Genomic DNA, 18,791 nt, shown 5'->3' on the forward strand with positions numbered 1-18,791 from the left:
TCTCCAGCTCCCACCTCCTGGCCTGGCTGGGACGGCTCCCCAGTCCACCTGCGATAAGAACATGAGTCATTTGTAACTGCAGAGCATCTTCTGTCTACAGTGTGCTTCAGCCTATACTGGGCGGTATGAAAAACTCGTAGTTTCTGACTTTTGCTCAATAACATGCAGGAGGCCTGAATAAACAGGAATTTAAAGCAGATTTGTTGGGGAGCTGGGGGAGGAAAGAAGATGTTGAATAGCTCTACTTAACAAGGACGGTTTTGTATAAGTCTGATCATTTTCTTGGTTGTGGTTTGCAATCAGTTAAAAAAAAAAAAGTACTTCAGTTTTCCCCCAGAACAGCTGAGAATGCACAGATCCCAGCCTTTTAGGTTGAAACCATCCCTGTGGGTAGAAGATTTAGGACTACTGTCAGGCAGCTGGTGGGCCTGCAGACATTCCCCATTCTCTGGGCTCCCCCAACCCTGGGTTGGTACCAGATGCCCAGCAGGGGCTGAGCTCACCTCTGACCCAGCTGCTCCTGGCCTCAGCACACCAGGGGCCACCAGGGCCTAGACGTGCACCATTGCCTGGAATTCACTAACCCATCCGCAACAGCTGCACTTAAACACCAAGGGGCATTTCAAACTGTTCGTAAAACTTAACTTCAAAATTTAAAAACAAAAATTCAGTGCATGGGTTATTACTTTCTGGAGACATTCTTGGCTGTTAAGCCATTGCCACTCTGCCAACTCAATAAATGTACCTTCTACTGAAAAGAATTTTTATTCATATTAAATAACCTTTTTTCAAATCTAAACCCAACTTCTTCTCTGTGCCCAAAGAGCTTCCAATCGGTAGACAGCAGACATGCCCATGTATAAAGTGTGCAGATGCCTGCGTGTGGACCTTCACATAGTAGATCCTTCTGATTAACGTTGTGCTAAAGATCACTCTATTTGCATGTCTGGGGGAGCATAAATCAGTAGTTCTAGAACTTGGTGGCTGTGGAAACAATTTTCAGATGACAGCACCGACACAGCCCAGAATTAGTGTTTGGAGAAGGGTCTTCTGCACAGAGCCTGTGTCTTAACACTTCAGCTTCAAATTTGAAGAGCTGACACTATGACACAGAAGGTTACTTAACTGCCTGGGAAAGGATACAGGATTTTAACTTGGAATAATTCTGCAGACTTTCTGGCCCCCATTAGTTAAAACACTTGTGACTAGTCAGTCAGCTCCACTCATGCAGATTAATGAAACACTGCATTGTCCAGCCACATGCTCCCACAGCACAGAAGGAATTATGCTCTCAGCAGCTGTTCCCAGGAATGTGCGCCTCCATGTACCCATGGGCAGGGAGAGGACCGGCAGTGGGCTCCAAGCGCTGACCCTTCACCTATCCCGGCAATGCAGACCCCTCGTATCAGGGACTGGTCTCCCCTCAGCCCAAGAAGGTCCCAGATTGAAATAAAAATTCATCCTTGAAGATAGATGAACCCAAGGGACACCAGCCAAACAACGCTAATGTCAAGAGGAAATCCCATCTGCCGACTGCTCAGAGAAGCCTTGCTCAGCCTGCAGAACAAAGGCTCCTTCTGTGACACCAAGCAGCAGGTTTAGGAGTGTTGGGCTCCTCACTTTGGCTCCTTTTCAAACCCCAGGTATATCCAAGGACAGCCAAGACAACAACAGAGCCAAGAGATATGGGTCTCGGAACGAGGAGACCAGTTCCCCTTTCAGGCCTGCCTTCTGCCTGCTCTCGGCGGCCAAGGCTCTAGCCTCCTCGAGGGGGTTGTCTGAGACGCTGCAGTCAGACCCTGGGGACTGAAGTGTTCATGTGAGAAGATAACTCAGAGATGCCCACAGCAGAGCCAGCCTTCTTGCAAGGCTACAGAGCACAGTGTCTGGGGAAGGCCCTATGATAGTTTCTGAGTCCTAACCCTAGCTCAGTCACACATAAGGGTCTAATCTTAGGTGCCTCAACCATCCATTCTCTGAACCATTTACTCAGCTGTACTGATGACAACCTGATGCTGCTGCTAACAATGAAACCTGCTGCCACATAGGGTTATGATGTTCAAACAAGATAACTTATGGACAGGAAGATATTATAACTATAAAATGTAAGGGAATAATAATTCATGTGAATATGACCCATGTTTATATGACCGCTTATTAATGCAAATTGTTAGGTCAAAAGGAAGACTTCCTCTGCTTTGCCTAGGGCTTTCCACAGGGTTGATATTTACTTAATATTCAATCATAAAGGTGACTTTTTAGTGATTAATAAACAAATTTGTTGGAAACTTAGAATATTTCACAAGACAAGGAGGTGCTGTCTGAAGCGTTTCCCTCTGAATACAGGCGGGCCCACGTAAGGAGTTGGGGGGGCACTCCCCAAGATGGTCCCACCATCGTCATGCCAACCCAAGTGTGATGGAATGGAAGGCTTGCAGGCTTGACATCTGGGCAAGTTGAACTTCAGCTACTCTTAGCTGAAGTTAACCCCTGAATTCACTCTGAAAAGAAATAAGGCCAAAAGAGTTTATCTGAAACAAGGCCAAAAAAAGAAACCAATAATCTTATTAAAGGTAGACCTAACTAGTCTTAGGAGTCAGGGATTCAAAACTCTAAAACACACATGGCTCCCAGCTTCCAGTGGTGAGTGAACCAGGGTAGTGGGTCTCACAGCTCTGCTGGGCTGTCAGAGCTGAGTTAGGAATAGAAATGCTGTTTCTCTCTTGAGGTAATTCTGTCCAGCACCTTAGTCACACTTCCCACTCTAGAAGCTCAGGTTCTCATTCAAATAGCCTGTCTCCAGCTTTTCACTTTCTCAAATGTTACTTGTTGACACTCTGACTTGTTCCAAAAAGTAACTGAGGCAGCTCATAATCTTATTAGGAATACTTAAAAGGATTTAGAGAGGAAAAAAAAAAAAAAAGAATATAAGGTGCTTTAAAGTCCTCAAAACTGAGAACAACTCAGGATATCTTTAAGATGTGTCAGGTAAACAAAATACATTAATAATAAGGCTGCAGAGTGGGGGAAGAGGACTTTAGATCCTTTGACACTCAGCATAATTTTGAAGGATGTGCATTTACTTCCTGCGCTGACCTTTAACAATACGGTATTTTAAGTTAAGGGAGAAAAACATGAATTTGGACGAACATAATTCTGAATCAGAAACAAACCTAAACCAGCAGTACTTGTTAAGTCTTCCACAGCCTGGACTTTAAACTCATGACTTGCGTCTACCTCCGATAAGATCTGAGATCTGATCTATGTCCAAGTTAGTTTTCAAGTTAAAAAGCTTTGAACTGCTGGCAGGTTGACAGCCTGGGCCTCAGGAGTTTATTGAGAACTTCCTCAAGCTACAAAGGGTGACTCCATTACTACCCCCGGCCCCTGGGACATCCCCCTGGTAAGAGTAGACACCTAGCCTGGACTTTGTGGACCATCTCCATGTGGTAGCCCATGGATATCTAGCTCATTATAGAGTTTAACTTAATAAATAAAAAGTGGCCACAGGAAGCCAGGTAATAGCGGGTTCTGACTCCATGTAGTGCAGCCTGGGCTTAATTCCGGCTAGCTGGAAGTTGTTTTCCTTTGCTGCCTCATAGCCTCCCTAAGACAGGGCAGTGATGGCTCTGCTTCTGCACGGCAGTGCATCAGGTGCCCATGATGTGATATCAACATTACTGTGCACACGTGTGCACTTCCAGTGCACCTGTCATCAGCAGGCCACCCGCCTGGACTCCGCAGAGCAGAACCACCTGATGCCCAGAACGCCCTGGGAAGCCGTGTGGTCTCACGTCAGAAACCCTGCAGACTCTCCAGTGCTTTCTCCAGAGACTATCTGGGCTTCTGCTTATCTTCTCCTGTAATACTGCAATTATACAACTCATTCTGAACCCTTGCCTGCCTAGGCCTTTCCCAACATGTGTACTATTTGTCTCTCAACATGCCACACTCCAGCCACAGGTCAGCCTAGCCTGTTTTGGGTTTTTCAAACATGTTCCCACCCCTGGTTCCTTGCACTTGTTCTTCCTATGCCTGGACAGCCTTCCACTGACTCTTCTCAGAGACCGTCCACTCTATAAAAAATATAACCCCAATAAATCTCCAGGATATGACTATTTCCTCTATGTCACTGACTATAACCCGCCATTGTCTTGTTTATTTACTTGTATTTATTATCTGGGTCCTTCACTACAATGTTTGCTCTGGGAGGACACCATTTCTCATGTTCCTCTGCTATCCCGTCAGGGCACATGTTTCCCCACCCTGTAAAAGGGCAATGATTTGATAGCTAAAATGTCGACTATGTCAGACCAGCCCTTTAGTTAAGATACTTAGAGGATATGGGCAGAATTTTCCTGGTGAAGCAATAGTGCTTACAACATCAACATATTCTAAGTAACACAGGTGTTCAATATACAGGTATTGAACAAATAAATGAGCTAGGACCAAAGCGGCTTTTCGTGCTACAGGGCTGGACAGAGAGAGAGAGGTCAGGAGATACAGCAGAAGAAACCATCCCCCTGCTTACCCAACAGCATCACAGGCTGCGGGTCTTGCTCAACAGAAAAAGGGGTGCAGCGGTTCTAAACCAGCTCCACAAGCAGGGTCACAACTAGGCCCATTTCAGACCCAGAGAAAAAGCCTTTATGACCATGCGTCTTATTTACCCAGGTCCCCGGTGGACAGAAGAAGAAAGCAATTCCTGTTCTAAAGTATTCTGAAGCTGACTTGATGATGGATCCAAAACCAAACAAGATTTATTTCAGCTTGCTGACAACGAAACACAGGTATCCCCGCTTTTTGAAAGTGTGCTACTACTTTGCTTTTACAAAATGACCTACATTAGTACTTGATTTCACTAACAGAAGTCTGAAGAGGAATTTTGCTTTCGTGGAAAAAGGTGAAATTCGAAAACAGCGTTTGCTGTCTGTTTTCAGGAAGCTGTTGTACAGGCGGTGCACACGCAGAGCAGCAAGAGCAGCACCACCAAGTTCCCTCCAGAACTACAAGCAGCATCTCAGCATCGAGTCACCCTGGCCCTGAGCTGTGCGTGAGCATCTGTGCTTTATCTCCATTTATTTCATGCATCCATGTATAGTATGATGTGTCCTAGGGTAACTACTTTTTCACACCACCTCAGCTTATGGAAGGTTTCATAGGCATGCTCTGGATAATGGGGATGCCTATACAACTATAGACATCCTAATTATAGAAATCCTGGCATCTCTATAGAAATGGATGGATGCAGTTCATAATCTGAGGCAAAAAAAAAAAAAAAAAAAAAAGGCCGTGGTTCCTTCTGAGGGACTTAATGATACAGGAAGCTGACCTTAAAATACACTTAATATCATCCAAACTGGATGATATTAAGAAATGCTTCTTTTTTCAGATGTTACAGTTTTTTATGCTGTGGCTATACATTTTTTAAAATAAGAGTCCTTATCTTTGAAAGACATATAGCAAAATATTCACAGATAAAACGAAGTCTGAAATTTGCCTCAAAATAATAACAGAGCACAATAAAGCTCTGCCTGAAAACAATAATAATACCAGAGGCAGGAAAGTGGGTGAGGTACAGCCAACCACAAGTTGATAACTGTTGAAGCTGGTTGATGGGTCCATGGGAGTTAATTAAACTATCTGTTCTACTCTGTACGTGTTTGATATTTTTCCTGAAAAAGACTTAAAAAAAAAAAAAAAAGTCCTTTAAAACAAATCATTTTCATTCGTGAAATTAAAGAAGCTACCTGAAGGTGAAGGCTTCGCCTTTCCAGTCTTGCAGGGGCTGCTCCTGGATGGCGTCCTGGATCAGAGGTGAGTGCTGCCGTGGGGATCTGGAATGGGGGAGGGTCCCCACATGACTGAAGTTATCACAGGACCTGATGGGAGGAGGGCCCTTCTTCTTCCGGGGAAGGGTGCCATGTATAGACACGTCTTGATAGGCATCTGCACGACGCTCGACGAGAGGGGACTTGCTGCTCAGAAGGTCCATGGACGAGGCGAGGGGGAGCTGGTGATTTACCGGCATGTTTCTGGGAAGACTTGCAAACTTTCCCGCAGCCATGATCCTCAAGTCTAAGGGGGGAAGAAGAGAGTGAAGCCATAAAACTATGAAAACCAGGAGAACTGACTTCCTCCTTACAAGAGGAAATGGAAATAGATCACGTAACAAAAGAAAATGCTCACGAAGTGTTAAAGGATAAACATCACTTGTGAAATTCACTATGATGGAAGTTTACTTATCCCCTTTTTCATCCTATAGAGGAATTCTCCTGGTTTGGCAGCAGATCCACCAATATGTGTGTGTGTTAATCTCCCAGCTGTGTCCAACTCTTTGCGATCCAGTGGACTGTAGCCCACCAGGCTCCTCTGTCCATGGAATTCTACAGGCAAGAATACTGAAGTGAGTTGCCATTCCCTTCTCCAGAGGATCTTCCTGACCCAGGAACTGAACCTGGGTCTCCCACATTGCAGGCCACTTCTTTACTGACTGAGCCACAACGGAATAGGGCAAATACATTTCAGAGCCTTTAGAGACACTCGAGCCAGTTTATTACTTTAGATGACTGAAGCTGATGGAAAAGCATGACTAATAAAAAAGAATACTGAGGAAAGATAATGAGCTCATGCATTCCCACCACCCTACAAACAATAAGAACAGGTGAAGATGGCTGGAATTCCTTAGCTGCTAGAACACCTTCAACCCAGCTCCTCAGTTGCGCTACCCAGAGAGACAGGACAGATTCCTTCTGGTGAAGACCTGGTGCTTATAAATAAATCAGTGTACGCTAATTAACGAAGCCAGTCGGGGTTCAGGAGGTGGGCCACTCCTCCACACATCAGTGGGCTCAGCTGGAGAGGAAAGCCATGGGGTGGGGGCTCCATGTACAATCATCCCCCCGCCTATCACCAACAGGGTTAAGCACTGTGCATAGGTGTCTGTGGAGTCAGGGAAGAGTGGGAAAGGCAAAAAAGAGAAAAAAGTGGTAGAGAGCCTCATGGAAAGAAATGAAAAACTCTGTGTGTGAAAGCAGCCTTAGCAGTTGTTCCCAGCTATCACCACTGGCAGAGAGTTCACCCTGAGCAGGGTTAGCACCTCCATCCTCTAAACAGCCACTATGGTTTTGATCTAAGCCAAATTAAATGATATTTTAAAGGCTAATATACGGCTTCCCTGGTGGCTCAGTGGTAAAGAGTCCACCGGCCAACGCAGGAGACACAGGTTCGATCCCTGATCCAGGATGATCCCACATGCCACAGAGTGGCTAAGCCCGTGTGCCACAACTATTGAGCCCATGTTCCAGAGCCTGTGCTCCACAGGAAGAGGAGCCACCACAGCGAGAAGCCCAGGCACAACTAGAGAGTAGCTCCAGCTCACAACTAGAGAAAAGCCTGTGCAACAGTGAAGACCCAGCCAAATAAATAAAATTATCAAGGCGAATAAATAGAGAAGAAGAAACATAAGCTTGAATAAAAATTAGGGCTAGTCCCAGCAGACAGAAGGTTACAGACTCTGTACCACTAGTCACGGTACTAGACTGATCCAGAGATCACAGCTGCTCAGCGAAGCCCCACGCCCTGGCCTTCCCCGAGCCTGGTGAGGAACACGCCTCTTCACTCTGCAGCCTGTTCTCAAGCTGTGCAATCCCCATTCCTCACAGACCACCCTCTCCCCTGCAAAGGGAGTGGTGCTGAGTGGAAATCATCACTCTCTAGCACCACTGCAGACAGTTCCACAAAGGACCTGGGGACCTGGGACTTGGCTTAGGGACAATCAAGAAGAACAGAATCTGGTAAAAATAAGAGGTGGAACCAGAGGAGTCAGCAGAGTACACAGAGGAAACAAGTGACAACACACACAGACAGACACACTCAGTCCACTGTTCCCACACGTGACAGAGAGAGACACTGAAGTGCTGGGAGGAAGGAGGCCCTTCATTTAAGGCATATGATCAGAACCCTGTCCTCAGCTTTCTGCCAGACCTGGTAGTTCTGCCCCATGCTGAACTGGGACCACACAGAAGGCCCGGCTCCCAGCGGGCGCAGACAACGGACTGTTAGTCCCCAGGCGGGCCCCTCCCGGGTGTGCCCAGGACCCGGCACACTGTCAGCACTTGCTTCACGTTAATCATCATTATTAAAAAAGAAACCAAACTCCTCAGCCCTCTCCTGAACACAGATGACGTAAGCCGACTAGGATTCCCTCATCCCGCCAGTACACACTCACAGTTGCGAACTCTCACCTGTCCTAGTTATCCGCACCTTTCTTCTCCACAGGCTTGGATCAGTCCCAAGAACCTGGAGGGGAGACCCAAAGCCCCACCCCCATCCCCCAGAATCTCTCCGCGTGCAAAGGCCCATGGTGTGGATCACGTCTATCTCCAGCTAGATGACAGACAAGAGTTACACTGGCTCCAGCGTCCCCAGCAGCCTGTTTCCTCTCTGCTTATCCAAGATCTATCTGTTTCAAGTCTGAGCCAAAGTGCTTTAGAATGCCCTCGGCAAGTTATCCACACCTCAGGGTATTCTCGAGGGATGTTAACAGCTGCTTTTCCTACTTTCAACTCAACAAACATTTAAGTGCCCACTCCAGATAAGATACTCAGAGAAACAAGGATGCATAAACCTCAATCCCTGACTATGAATTCAAAGAGAATACAGCTGACATTTGAACAACTCAGGGTTAATCTGCCTGTAATTTATAGACAGCCCTCTGTATCCACAGTTCCCCACATCTACAGATTCAACTGACCATGGACTGTAGCATTTGCTACTGAAAAATATCTGTGTATAAGTGTGCCTATGCAATTCTACACGCCACCCCCACCCCCACTCTGGGTGGCTCAGTGGCTAAAGAATCCACCTGCAATGCAGGAGACGGGTTTGATCCCTGGGTCAGGAAGTTCCCCTGGAGAAGGAAATGGCAACCCATTCCAGTATTCTTGCCTGGGAAATCCCAAGCAGCCTGGTGGGCTACAGTCCACAGGGTTGCAAAGAGCCAAACACGACTGAAGGACTAAACAACAACAAAAGGACAAATGCAGTTCACACCTGTGCTGTTCAAGGGTCAACTGTAACATAACTCATTGATGGGACCCTTAAGATGCTGGAGGGAAGAACAATTAATTTTGATAAAAGGGCTCAAGGAGGATCTCAGACAGGGCATCACTGGAGATGAAGGATTTTGAAAGGCTGCAAACTGTAGGGAAAAGCCTTCTAAGACGATGTGGTAACAGCAGATGCATAAAGGCGGGAAATACACGCACAGGCTCAGGCACCTAAGTTGTGCTGTGCGGCTCGAGCGAGGTTAAGAAGCACTTCCTGGAAGAAGCACAGCTTAGGACCAGATCACAAAGTCTTACAGGGTGTGTTGAGGTGTTTGAACTTGCCTGTCAGTGCTAGGGAAACTCAGGAAGAGAGGGATGGAGTCCAGTCTGTGCCTGGGTAGGGAGCTCTGGTGATTCTGGAGGGGACAGAAGGGCCGTGGGGAGGTCAGTCAGACACCAGCAACAAGCCAGCAAGGAGTGATGAAGGACTCCGACCTGGGACAGTGGCCACGGGAAGGGAAAGGAAGGGGAGAGCAAGGGGCCAAGAGCTCAAGGCCTCTTGTATGGGACGAAGGAGGCCACAGCCATGGGAGGATGGTGCTTTGCTGTATCACTGAACAGCGCAAGGGGTGACCCCCTCAGGACGTGGTAACAAGCTCACCACTGGGGCTATTGAGTGTGAGGTACCAGTAGGACAGTTCTGTCTAGCAGTCCAGATACTCATATGTTCAGTCAGAGGCCAGTACAGAATGTAGATTTTTAAGAGTCATCAACATAAAGGGAGTATTTAAACCAGAGAGTAGATCCGTCAGCTTGTTATTATCAGATGTGATAACAGATGTGAAAGTACCTCTTAAACTGTCAGGAACCATGCAATATTCCATGAATTATATCCCTGCCCTCTCTCACCTGGACTGCTTCAAGCCTATAAGGACCAACGCCAGGGATGAGTTCTGAAAAAGCAGAGGCTCTCAACCTGGATGCACATTAAGAGTCCTCGGAGAAGCTTCAACAATTCTGACACCCAAGCCGTGAACCAAACCAATGAAGTCACAATCTGGGTGAATAGGACCCTGGCATCAGTCTTATCAAAATCCTTGCAATATTGTTCAATGTGGAGCCAGGTTTGAGAACTACCAGGTAAGTGAGTTTCTTTGGTACAGAGCAACTGACACTCAGTTTACTTTCTGGGTAACAGAAAAGAATGGCAGAGGAGTAGTCAGTCAACAGGAGCATTCACTAATTCTTCTATCCAACACACGTCTAAGGAGGGCCTCCTATGTGGTGGGCACTGTGTGGGTGTTGGCGATGGTGTCAAACAGGTGTCCTCCAGAGGTTCCTATCCTATGGAGGAAGCAGACAGTAAGTAATGACTTTATGTATTGGTGAGTCCCCAGGCTACGGGGGCATGCAGAGTGGGAACTGGGGTCTAGATGAATCTAGCAGCCAGGAAAGGCTTCCCTGAGCAAGGGGTGCCGACCTGAAGGCTGTGAAGCAGTTTAATAATGGGAGGATGAAGATCATTCATCCTCGCTGAAGTTCCTAGTTGAAGTTTCCCGTGTTACAGTTAAATTTCTCAGCTGCAGATAAATTGGAAATACACAGGCCAGGCTCTCCTCAACAACCTGCTGCCTCTAACTTGGGACTCTTCCCCATTAAAATATAGCCTTGTCCTGTGACTAGTCACTGGGAAAGACTGGTTCCAGCCTGGGTCCAATGTCAAGCTTGAATCAATCCAGCGGTGAGGGAGGTGGGCCCTGGCCAGAGACCCAGCTTTATAAAAACAACAAACTAAAGTGGGGTGGGGAATGGAAGGGAGAACTACAGGTGGAAGAAACTCATTTGCAGTCTGTGGGTTGCTCTGTTTCCTACGTTTTATTTATTTTTATTTTTTTTCCAGACTCCAGGAACCTGGGGGAAATCCAGGGGTGGAAGTGATGGAATCTAGGCTCAAGGTATGTACTTTCCATTCTGCCAGAGAAGCCACCTACCACAGCTGACCACTAGGCAGAATCTCAGCACGTGATACATAGATGGGATCTCAGAGGATCAAGCCCCTTCCCTTTTCCAGATAAGGAAAATAAATGTTCATTCACTCAATATATATTCTCCGAGGGTTTACAATGTACTAGAGCTGAGGCTATAACAGAATAGATAAGCTCCTCCTCTCATGGAGCCTTCACGGCGATGGGGAAGTCCAATCAACACAAATAAAAAAACAAATTAGGGACTATCCCAGTCATAAGTGCCCTAAAGAACATGAAAGGGTGGTCTGAGAAAAGCTCTCTGAAGAGGGAACCATGACATGAGACCTGAAAAGAGAGAAGCAACCAGTCAAGAGAAGACTGAACTCCCTCCGGTTCCAGGCGGGGGATTCTGCAAATGTGAGGGTCTTGAGATGGGAACACATGGGTCGGAAGAGCAGGATGGAGACTAAATTCAAGTCTCCAGTTTCTGGCTCCCAAGTTTTCTCCACTTGGAGATGTTTCTGTCTTGATGTTCCTAGCCATTATGTACTATTTAATTTTTGAAAATCAAACATGGTGTGATGTTCCTAGTCATTATGTTACTATTTAATTTTTGAAAATCAAACACGGTGTGACTCAGAACCTAGGCTTTGAAGTAAAACACAGATTCAAATCCCTACTCTGCCACTGACTTACTGTGTGGCCTGGGACAAGCGACAACCTCTCTGACAGTTTCTCATTTGTAAAAATGGGTTAACAACATCTACTTCATGGAGCTGTTGTGAAAAGTAAATGCAATTGTGTATGGAAAGCCCTTGACATACAGCAAGCATTCCAAAAACAGGAGGTCTCCTCTAAGCAGGGCAGAGACCACGTCTGTCTTGCTTGTCATTGAATCCCCATCACAGTGATAGCTCACAAACGAAGTCACTGCTTCTGGGGAAGACTGCAGCCAGGAAAGATGAAGAGGGAGATGTTTAAACCGAGAACAAAAGATGTAACGATGCCCAATCAAGTATGACAAGGGCACAGACGCACAGGCACATGAAGTGAGCCCACATGCAGTCTTCAAAATAGAAGCCCAGGTGAGACTTTGGCCATCTGACTTCACCTGTGCAGGTAATCAGACACAGTGTCCTGACTCCGGCTAAAGCCAGATCTTGAAATATACACAAAGGTCAAAGACTCTACATCTTGATAGGAAAATATAAGACCCACGTGTACGTTCAAAGAGCTGAAATCTCAGTAGAGATGAAAGTGAGCTTGACATACTCCCCACCTATGTGCTGCCTTCTTGACCCTGGTCAGCGGCTATGCTCGGAAATGCTTGTGAACAACAGGCGTGACTCCCTTCCTTTATAGTCTCAAAGAAACTGACGATCACATGCAAGTTGAGGCAGAGATAAGCAGTCTATTTGTTTGGATTTTTCAATCTTACTTCTGAAATGTGATATTTTCAAGTTAAATTCACAGACGGTCATGGGATGTGGGCTTTAAGAGCTTTCTGTCGTATTTTAAACCCTGGAAACATAACCCCCTCCGCTGCCCTGTTATGACCACGACAGAGAAGTTACAATCCACATCTGTAGTTGTATATCTTCTCTGCAGAGGCAGACAGGAAGAGGAGATGGCAAACCACACATAGAAAGCTGGCTTATCCACTCAGAATGAAGTTCTGCCTGGGTGCAGGAATTAAGAGTATCCCTTTATTTTGAAGTACATTATGAAGTCTAGCCAAATGATTGATGTATGAATAATTCTTCCATAGATTGAATTTCAAGCAACACAGCACAGTATCTACATGATAAAGGTCTTAAGATTAGCATCCGATCGACAAGCAGTCCTTTCTATATGAATAGGAGATTGAGATCTCCTGTTAGTCATTCTGGAAATGTCAGGCTTCTCAGGGAAGGTTGGAGTCAGGGCGTGAGAGAGCCATTAGCGTGGCAAATTGTTTACAGCTACATTCCATATGTCCCCTTGTACACTCACGTACAACTGCTTGGCCTGTGGCTTCCCCGGTATTAACTGAGTAGCCCCTTCCCACTTGTGACTTTCTGAACAGAGGTCTCCCCCTTCCTCCCGGATCTCGCTTCACTCCTTGGCAACAAGCAGGGAGATTATCCGTTCTCAAACTGACCTTCCCTCTGCCAATGTGTCTTCCTTGGAAAGATCTGGGTAGCCTTGGTAGATAAGAGTCAAGGTTTCAAATGCACGGCTGAACGCACGGCTCTACTTTCTATCTCAGCTAATGGCTTCAGGTGAAAGATACACGAGGTTAGGAGAACAATCTTTTACCTCCTCACCCTGCTTCAAGCGAGTTAAAACCAAAACCAGAGTTTTCCATCACCCCCGCCCAAGCCCAGGCACGACCCTCTGGGTTCCTCCACGAAACACACCGCCTCGACAGCTGCTTTGGAGCCCACTGAACTTCCCACGACTGTGTACACCTGATCAAACTTTTAAGGTGGGGGCAGCCTTAGCGGGTAAGGAAAGACCGGCTGAGACCGGAACCTACTTCGCGTTGCGCCCACCGTCTCTCCTTTCCCTGCCTTCACCTCCCCTTCCCTCCCTTCTCCGACGAAGAGGGAGCAACACAACCAACTATTCATTCTTTTTCAACAAAGGGAGAGAGGGAGGGAGCTGTTGTCAACAGTTACGGGGCGGGCGCCTTCGCCTGCTTTGCAGACTTTCCAAGAGATTAGTGGAGAAACTCGCCTCCTCCAAGCCCAGGGCTTCCAGCGGAGCAGCCCCTACCCCCACCTCCCTGGCCCTCGCATCCCGCGACTCGCTCCGGCTTCTGGGGCCGAGAGGCGCGGCTGGACGCTCAGGGGGTCGGAGAAACCAGCACCCGGGAAGATGCAGAGCAGAGATGCTCGCCGCACGTCGCCTCCCGCCGCAGGCCCTGTGTGGGGACTCCCAGCCGGTTCAGAGGCCCCCTACGGGCGCAACCCCGCCCCCAGTTTAGCCACTCCAGCCCCCAGTCGCCAACTCGGCTGGGGGAGCGGTAGGGGGTCGCTGGCTCTACCTTCCCCAGAGCCTAACTTTCGCCAACAAACTTCCCAGTCCGTCCTCCAAGGCAAGCGGGAGACCAAAGCGCCCCGGGAGAAGCCGCACCCCCGCGGGACACGCGGCGGAGACTCACCTCCCCCCTCGGCGCCCGGGTTCTCGGGCTGGGGCTCAGAGGAACCGCACTGTCGGCCCCGCGCCACGGCTGTTCCAGGAGCAGGAGCGGCTCATAATCGGTGGAGCGCGCCCACCGGCAAGCCGGCGCGCGTCTCTGTGCACCGGGCGCCTGGGGCTCCGGTTCCCTCCCCGGCCCCCGCCCGGGCCCAGGCAGCAGCAGGCGCGCCTCTGAGCCGGCGACGCGCACTCGGGCCCTCAACTGGTGATTTGCGGCTTCTCGGCCCCACCCCAGCGAGCCTATTCGCACAGCCTTGCGGAACCCCCCGCGATATTTACATGCGCTGACCTCGCGTAGCCCTCCTCTACCCGGATTTTAGTTTGGCTCTCCTCGTACCTCCTGAGAAGCCAGTCCTCAGATGTATGTATATCGACCACCTCGTCACTGTACCCGCAGGGGAGACAACCTCACCTTACCCACCTCTCCCCTCCCCGCGTAATTCAATTACCCAACAGATCTGATTTGCTTGTCTGCCGACACCTGGCTGGCTTTGTTTAAAGGGATGGGATAAAGACCCAGGTAACCCCAAATGACCGAGCCCTGGGAACAAGCAAATCAATTACACCCATCTGGACACATTGACAGCCAAGTGGGAGGTGGAAGCTGCACTCTGGTACTAGATGGCTTGGGAGAGTAAAAAATTAGAGCCTAGTGGAGGACTCCAGTTATCAAGACCTGTTGTAAAGCTATAGAAATAGTAATTGGTAGCAAGGATAGACGGAGAAGGCAATGGCAACCCACTCCAGTACTCTTGAAAGCCCATGGATGGAGGAGCCTGGTAGGCTGCAGTCCGTGGGTCACGAAGAGTCGGACACAACTGAGAGACTTCACTTTCACTTTCCACTTTCATGCATTGGAGAAGGAAATGGCAACCCACTTGAGTGTTCTTGCCTGGAGAATCCCAGGGACGGCAGAGCCTGTGGGCTGCCGTCTTTGGGGTCGCGCAGAGTCAGACACCACTGAAGCGACCTAGCAGCAGCAGCAGCAAGGATAGACAATAGAGTCCATAAACAGATCTACATTATAAGGTCACTTGATTTACATAGAAGATGCTGATGTGATGCACTGGGGAAACGGTGGTCTTTTCAGTAAATGATGCTTATCAACTGAAAAGCCACATGGAGAAAAAAAGAAGAATCTTGACATCTCCCTTGGTGGTGGTGGTGGTTTAGTCGCTAAGTCGTGTCCGACTCTTGCTATCCCGTGGACTGTAGCCTGCCAGGCTCCTCTGCCCGTGGGATTCTCCAGGCAAGAATACTGGAGTGGGTTGCCAATGCCTTCTCCTTCCTTATTCTATACCAAAAAATCAATTCCAGACAGATTTTAAATCTGTGAAAGATAAAACAATAAAAGCATCCAAAGTAAACATCAAAACATTTCTTTTCATGACCTTAAGCTAGGCAAAGACTTCTTAAAACACTCACAGTACTAACCATAAGGTGGGGGGGGCGGGGAACATTGATCATTAGATAACATTAAAATTAAGAACTCCTGGGCTTCCCTGGTGGCTCAGTGGTAAAGAATACACCTGCTAATGCAGGATACACCGGTTGGATCCCCGACCTTAGAGGATCGCACATGCCAGGGAGGAAGCAAGCCCCGTGCCACAATTTCTGAGCCTGTGTTAGAGCCTGGGGGCCCATGTACTAAAGCCCATAAGCCCTAGAGCCCTTGCTCCACAACAAGAGAAGCCAGTCAGTGAAAAGCCCGCACTGCAGCTGGAGAGTAGCCCCTGCTCGCTGCAATGGGAGAAATCCCGTGCAGCAACAAAGACCCAGAGCAACCAAAAATAGAATAAATAATTAATTTAAATAGTAACAACTCCTGTTTATTCTAAGACACCATTAGTGAAAAATCAAGCCACAGAGAAAAGATAATTGCAACATACATATCCAAAAAAGGATTTACATAGGATATATAAAGGACATTCACAGATCAGCAAGAAAAAGGCAGAAAAACCCAGCTGAAAATAAGTAGAATATTTCAACAGGCATTTTGCAAGCAAGGATAAACAGTTATTTCTCAAAAAGTCAAAAAACATACGAAAAGGTTCTCAGCTTATCTCAGAAATGCAAGTTGAGGTTGCACTGTGATCTCCTTTCACACCCACCAGAATGCCTAAAATTAGAGAAATTTGTATAACATTTTAGAGACCTGTTTGGCATTATCTTCTATGTTAACATAAGTGTTTGACCTAGCTCCTTCCTTAGTTATATACCCAACAGAGATATATACAATAGTCACCAAAAGACATGTTTTAAAATGTTTATGCTGCTGCTGCTAAGTCACTTCAGTCGTGTCCGACTCTGTGCCACCCCATAGACGGCTGCCCATCAGGCTCCCCCATCCCTGGGATTCTCCAGGCAAGAACACTGGAGTGGGTTGCCATTTCCTTCTCCAATGCGTCAAAGTGAAAAGTGAAAGTGAAGTCGCTCAGTCGTGTCCGACTCCTAGTGACCCCATGGACTGCAGCCCACCAGGCTTCTCCATCCATGGGATTTTCCAGGCAAGAGTACTGGAGTGGGGTGTCATTGCCTTCTCCAATAAGAGCCCAAGAGAAACAACTCAAATGTCCATTAATAGAAGAGAGGAAAACTATGGAATACTATAAGGATGAATGAACTATGTCTACACTCAACAAGATGCGTGACTCTCATAGTATGTGATGTTGAGTGAAAGAAACTAGACACAAATGGGTATATTGGCTCAGATGGTAAAGCATCTGCCTGCAATGCGCGAGACCCGGGTTCAATTCCTGGGTCTGGAAGATCCCCTGGAGAAGAAAATGGCAATCCACTCCAGCACTCTTGCCTGGAAAATCCCATGGACGGAGCAACCTGATAGGCTATAGTCCATGGGGTCACAAAGGGTTGGACATGACTGAGCGACTTCACTTCAAACTTCAAAAACAGAATATATCTATGATGTTAAGAGTAAAGACAGTGGTTATCTTGAGGGGTGTGTAGTGATAGAAGGGGAACCCAGGGGTGCTCTGGGTGCTGGTAATATTCCCTCTCTTGATCCAAGTGCTGGTTGCATAGACATGTCCTATTTAATAAAAATTAACTATCTCTCATTTTATAAAAATTGATTTGTACACTGCTCTGTCCATATGTTTTCTTCCAATAAAAATGTTTTTTTAATTGTGCCATGTTGGTATATTTTATATCATTTTCATTCTTTTGAGGACAAGCCCTTGGCAAATCTGCAAAATTCTAAGTATAGCATCTTCAAGAGTCAGTTTCTATCTTTTCCTTATGGGTGTTTTTGTGGGTTAGTCTTTATCTTTCCTACCTCATTAGAAGCATAAACTTTTAATTTTTGTTAGATTTTCCCAAAGTATTTAGTGCAGTGAATGTCAAACAAACCAGCTGGTATACTTGTAAACTGAATTATTAGAAATGCATTTACTGACTTTCTGCTACTCTGAAGTGTCACTGAGAACAGTGGTAAAACTTTGTTTTTTCTTGATATTCAAAATTCCCTGAGCACCTACACTGGGTAAAAATTCTACTAATGAAGCATCATGACAAGGTAGTAACAAAGACTAGGAAACTACTCACACCCAAGAGGCCTTAGGTGAGTCACTCTTCCTCCCAGACCCTCTATTTCTTCATGAGTGAATGAGAAAATAAATGTTAGGAGTCAAGGAAATAATAGATGTGAAAGTGCCTAGCATATGATAGTTCTCTTCAACTATTACTAGACTTGATGACACATCCTATCACAATACCTCTGTGATGTAGGAGGCATCTCTATCATTAGATAACATGAGATCATTAGATAACATTTACATGGAAGGAATGGAGAAGGAAATGGCAACCCACTCCAGTGTTCTTGCCTGGAGAATCCCACGGACAGAGGAGCCTGGCAGGCTACAGTCCATGTGGTCTCAAGAGTCGGACACGACTTAGTGACAAAACCACCACCACCACCACCATATGGAAGGAAGCAGACTCAGAAAGATTAAGTAGTTTCAACCATAAATTCATTCAACAAACATTTGATGTGTGTCTACTATGCGCTGAGCCGTAGCTAGTGAGAAACAAAGTCAGGATTTGAATCAGATATTTTAACTTCAAGTTCAGTGGTCTTTCCATCACATCACAACTACTTTCACATTTGTATCACCAGCACCTAGCACACAGTGGGTGCTCAATACATTAATGAATGAGTAATGGGGGTATTTTTAATATAATCTTTTGATCAGGAATATGATTCTTGTTACACAAATTTTATATATGTACACACACACATATATCTGTGTATATATATGTAATCTCACACGCCATTATACATACATGACATGGGATGCAGTGGAAAGTTCCCTTAACTCTTTCTTCCATCTGCCAGTCCCCCTGCCACCTTTGGTAACAACTGATTTTAAAATGTATGCCTGACTGAGTTTCTCTAAGTGTGTGTATTATTCCTCACTCCTACACAAAAAGTAACATACTATACCTAGAGTTCTATACTTTTTTTTTTTTCACTTAATATGTCTTGCAGATTTCCCCATACTAGTGCATGATATCCCTTTGAAGAGATGCACTGTGCTATACTTTATTCAATCAATGCTGTATTGATGGACAT

At 46.6% G+C, this 18,791-nt stretch overlaps 1 protein-coding gene across 2 annotated transcripts in view; it reads right to left on the reverse strand.

The window, feature by feature from the left end:
• Positions 1-18,791, reverse strand: part of BCAR3 (breast cancer anti-estrogen resistance 3) — a 219,119-nt gene that overhangs the window by 116,324 nt on the left and 84,004 nt on the right. Inside the window, exons 1-2 of one of the 2 annotated variants that reach the window (XM_018045779.1) lie at positions 14,163-14,484; positions 5,751-6,078 (exon numbers count right to left, since the gene is read on the reverse strand). In XM_018045779.1, coding sequence (XP_017901268.1) covers positions 5,751-6,067 — 317 coding nt within the window. In that variant the 5' untranslated portion in view covers positions 6,068-6,078; positions 14,163-14,484. Of the gene's footprint in view, positions 1-5,750; positions 6,079-14,162; positions 14,485-18,791 lie in introns of those variants that run through there. The other variant, XM_005678085.3, reaches the window with a different exon arrangement.

The sequence above is a fragment of the Capra hircus genome, chromosome 3 (assembly GCF_001704415.2).
Source record: "Capra hircus breed San Clemente chromosome 3, ASM170441v1, whole genome shotgun sequence".
NCBI lineage: Eukaryota > Metazoa > Chordata > Mammalia > Artiodactyla > Bovidae > Capra > Capra hircus.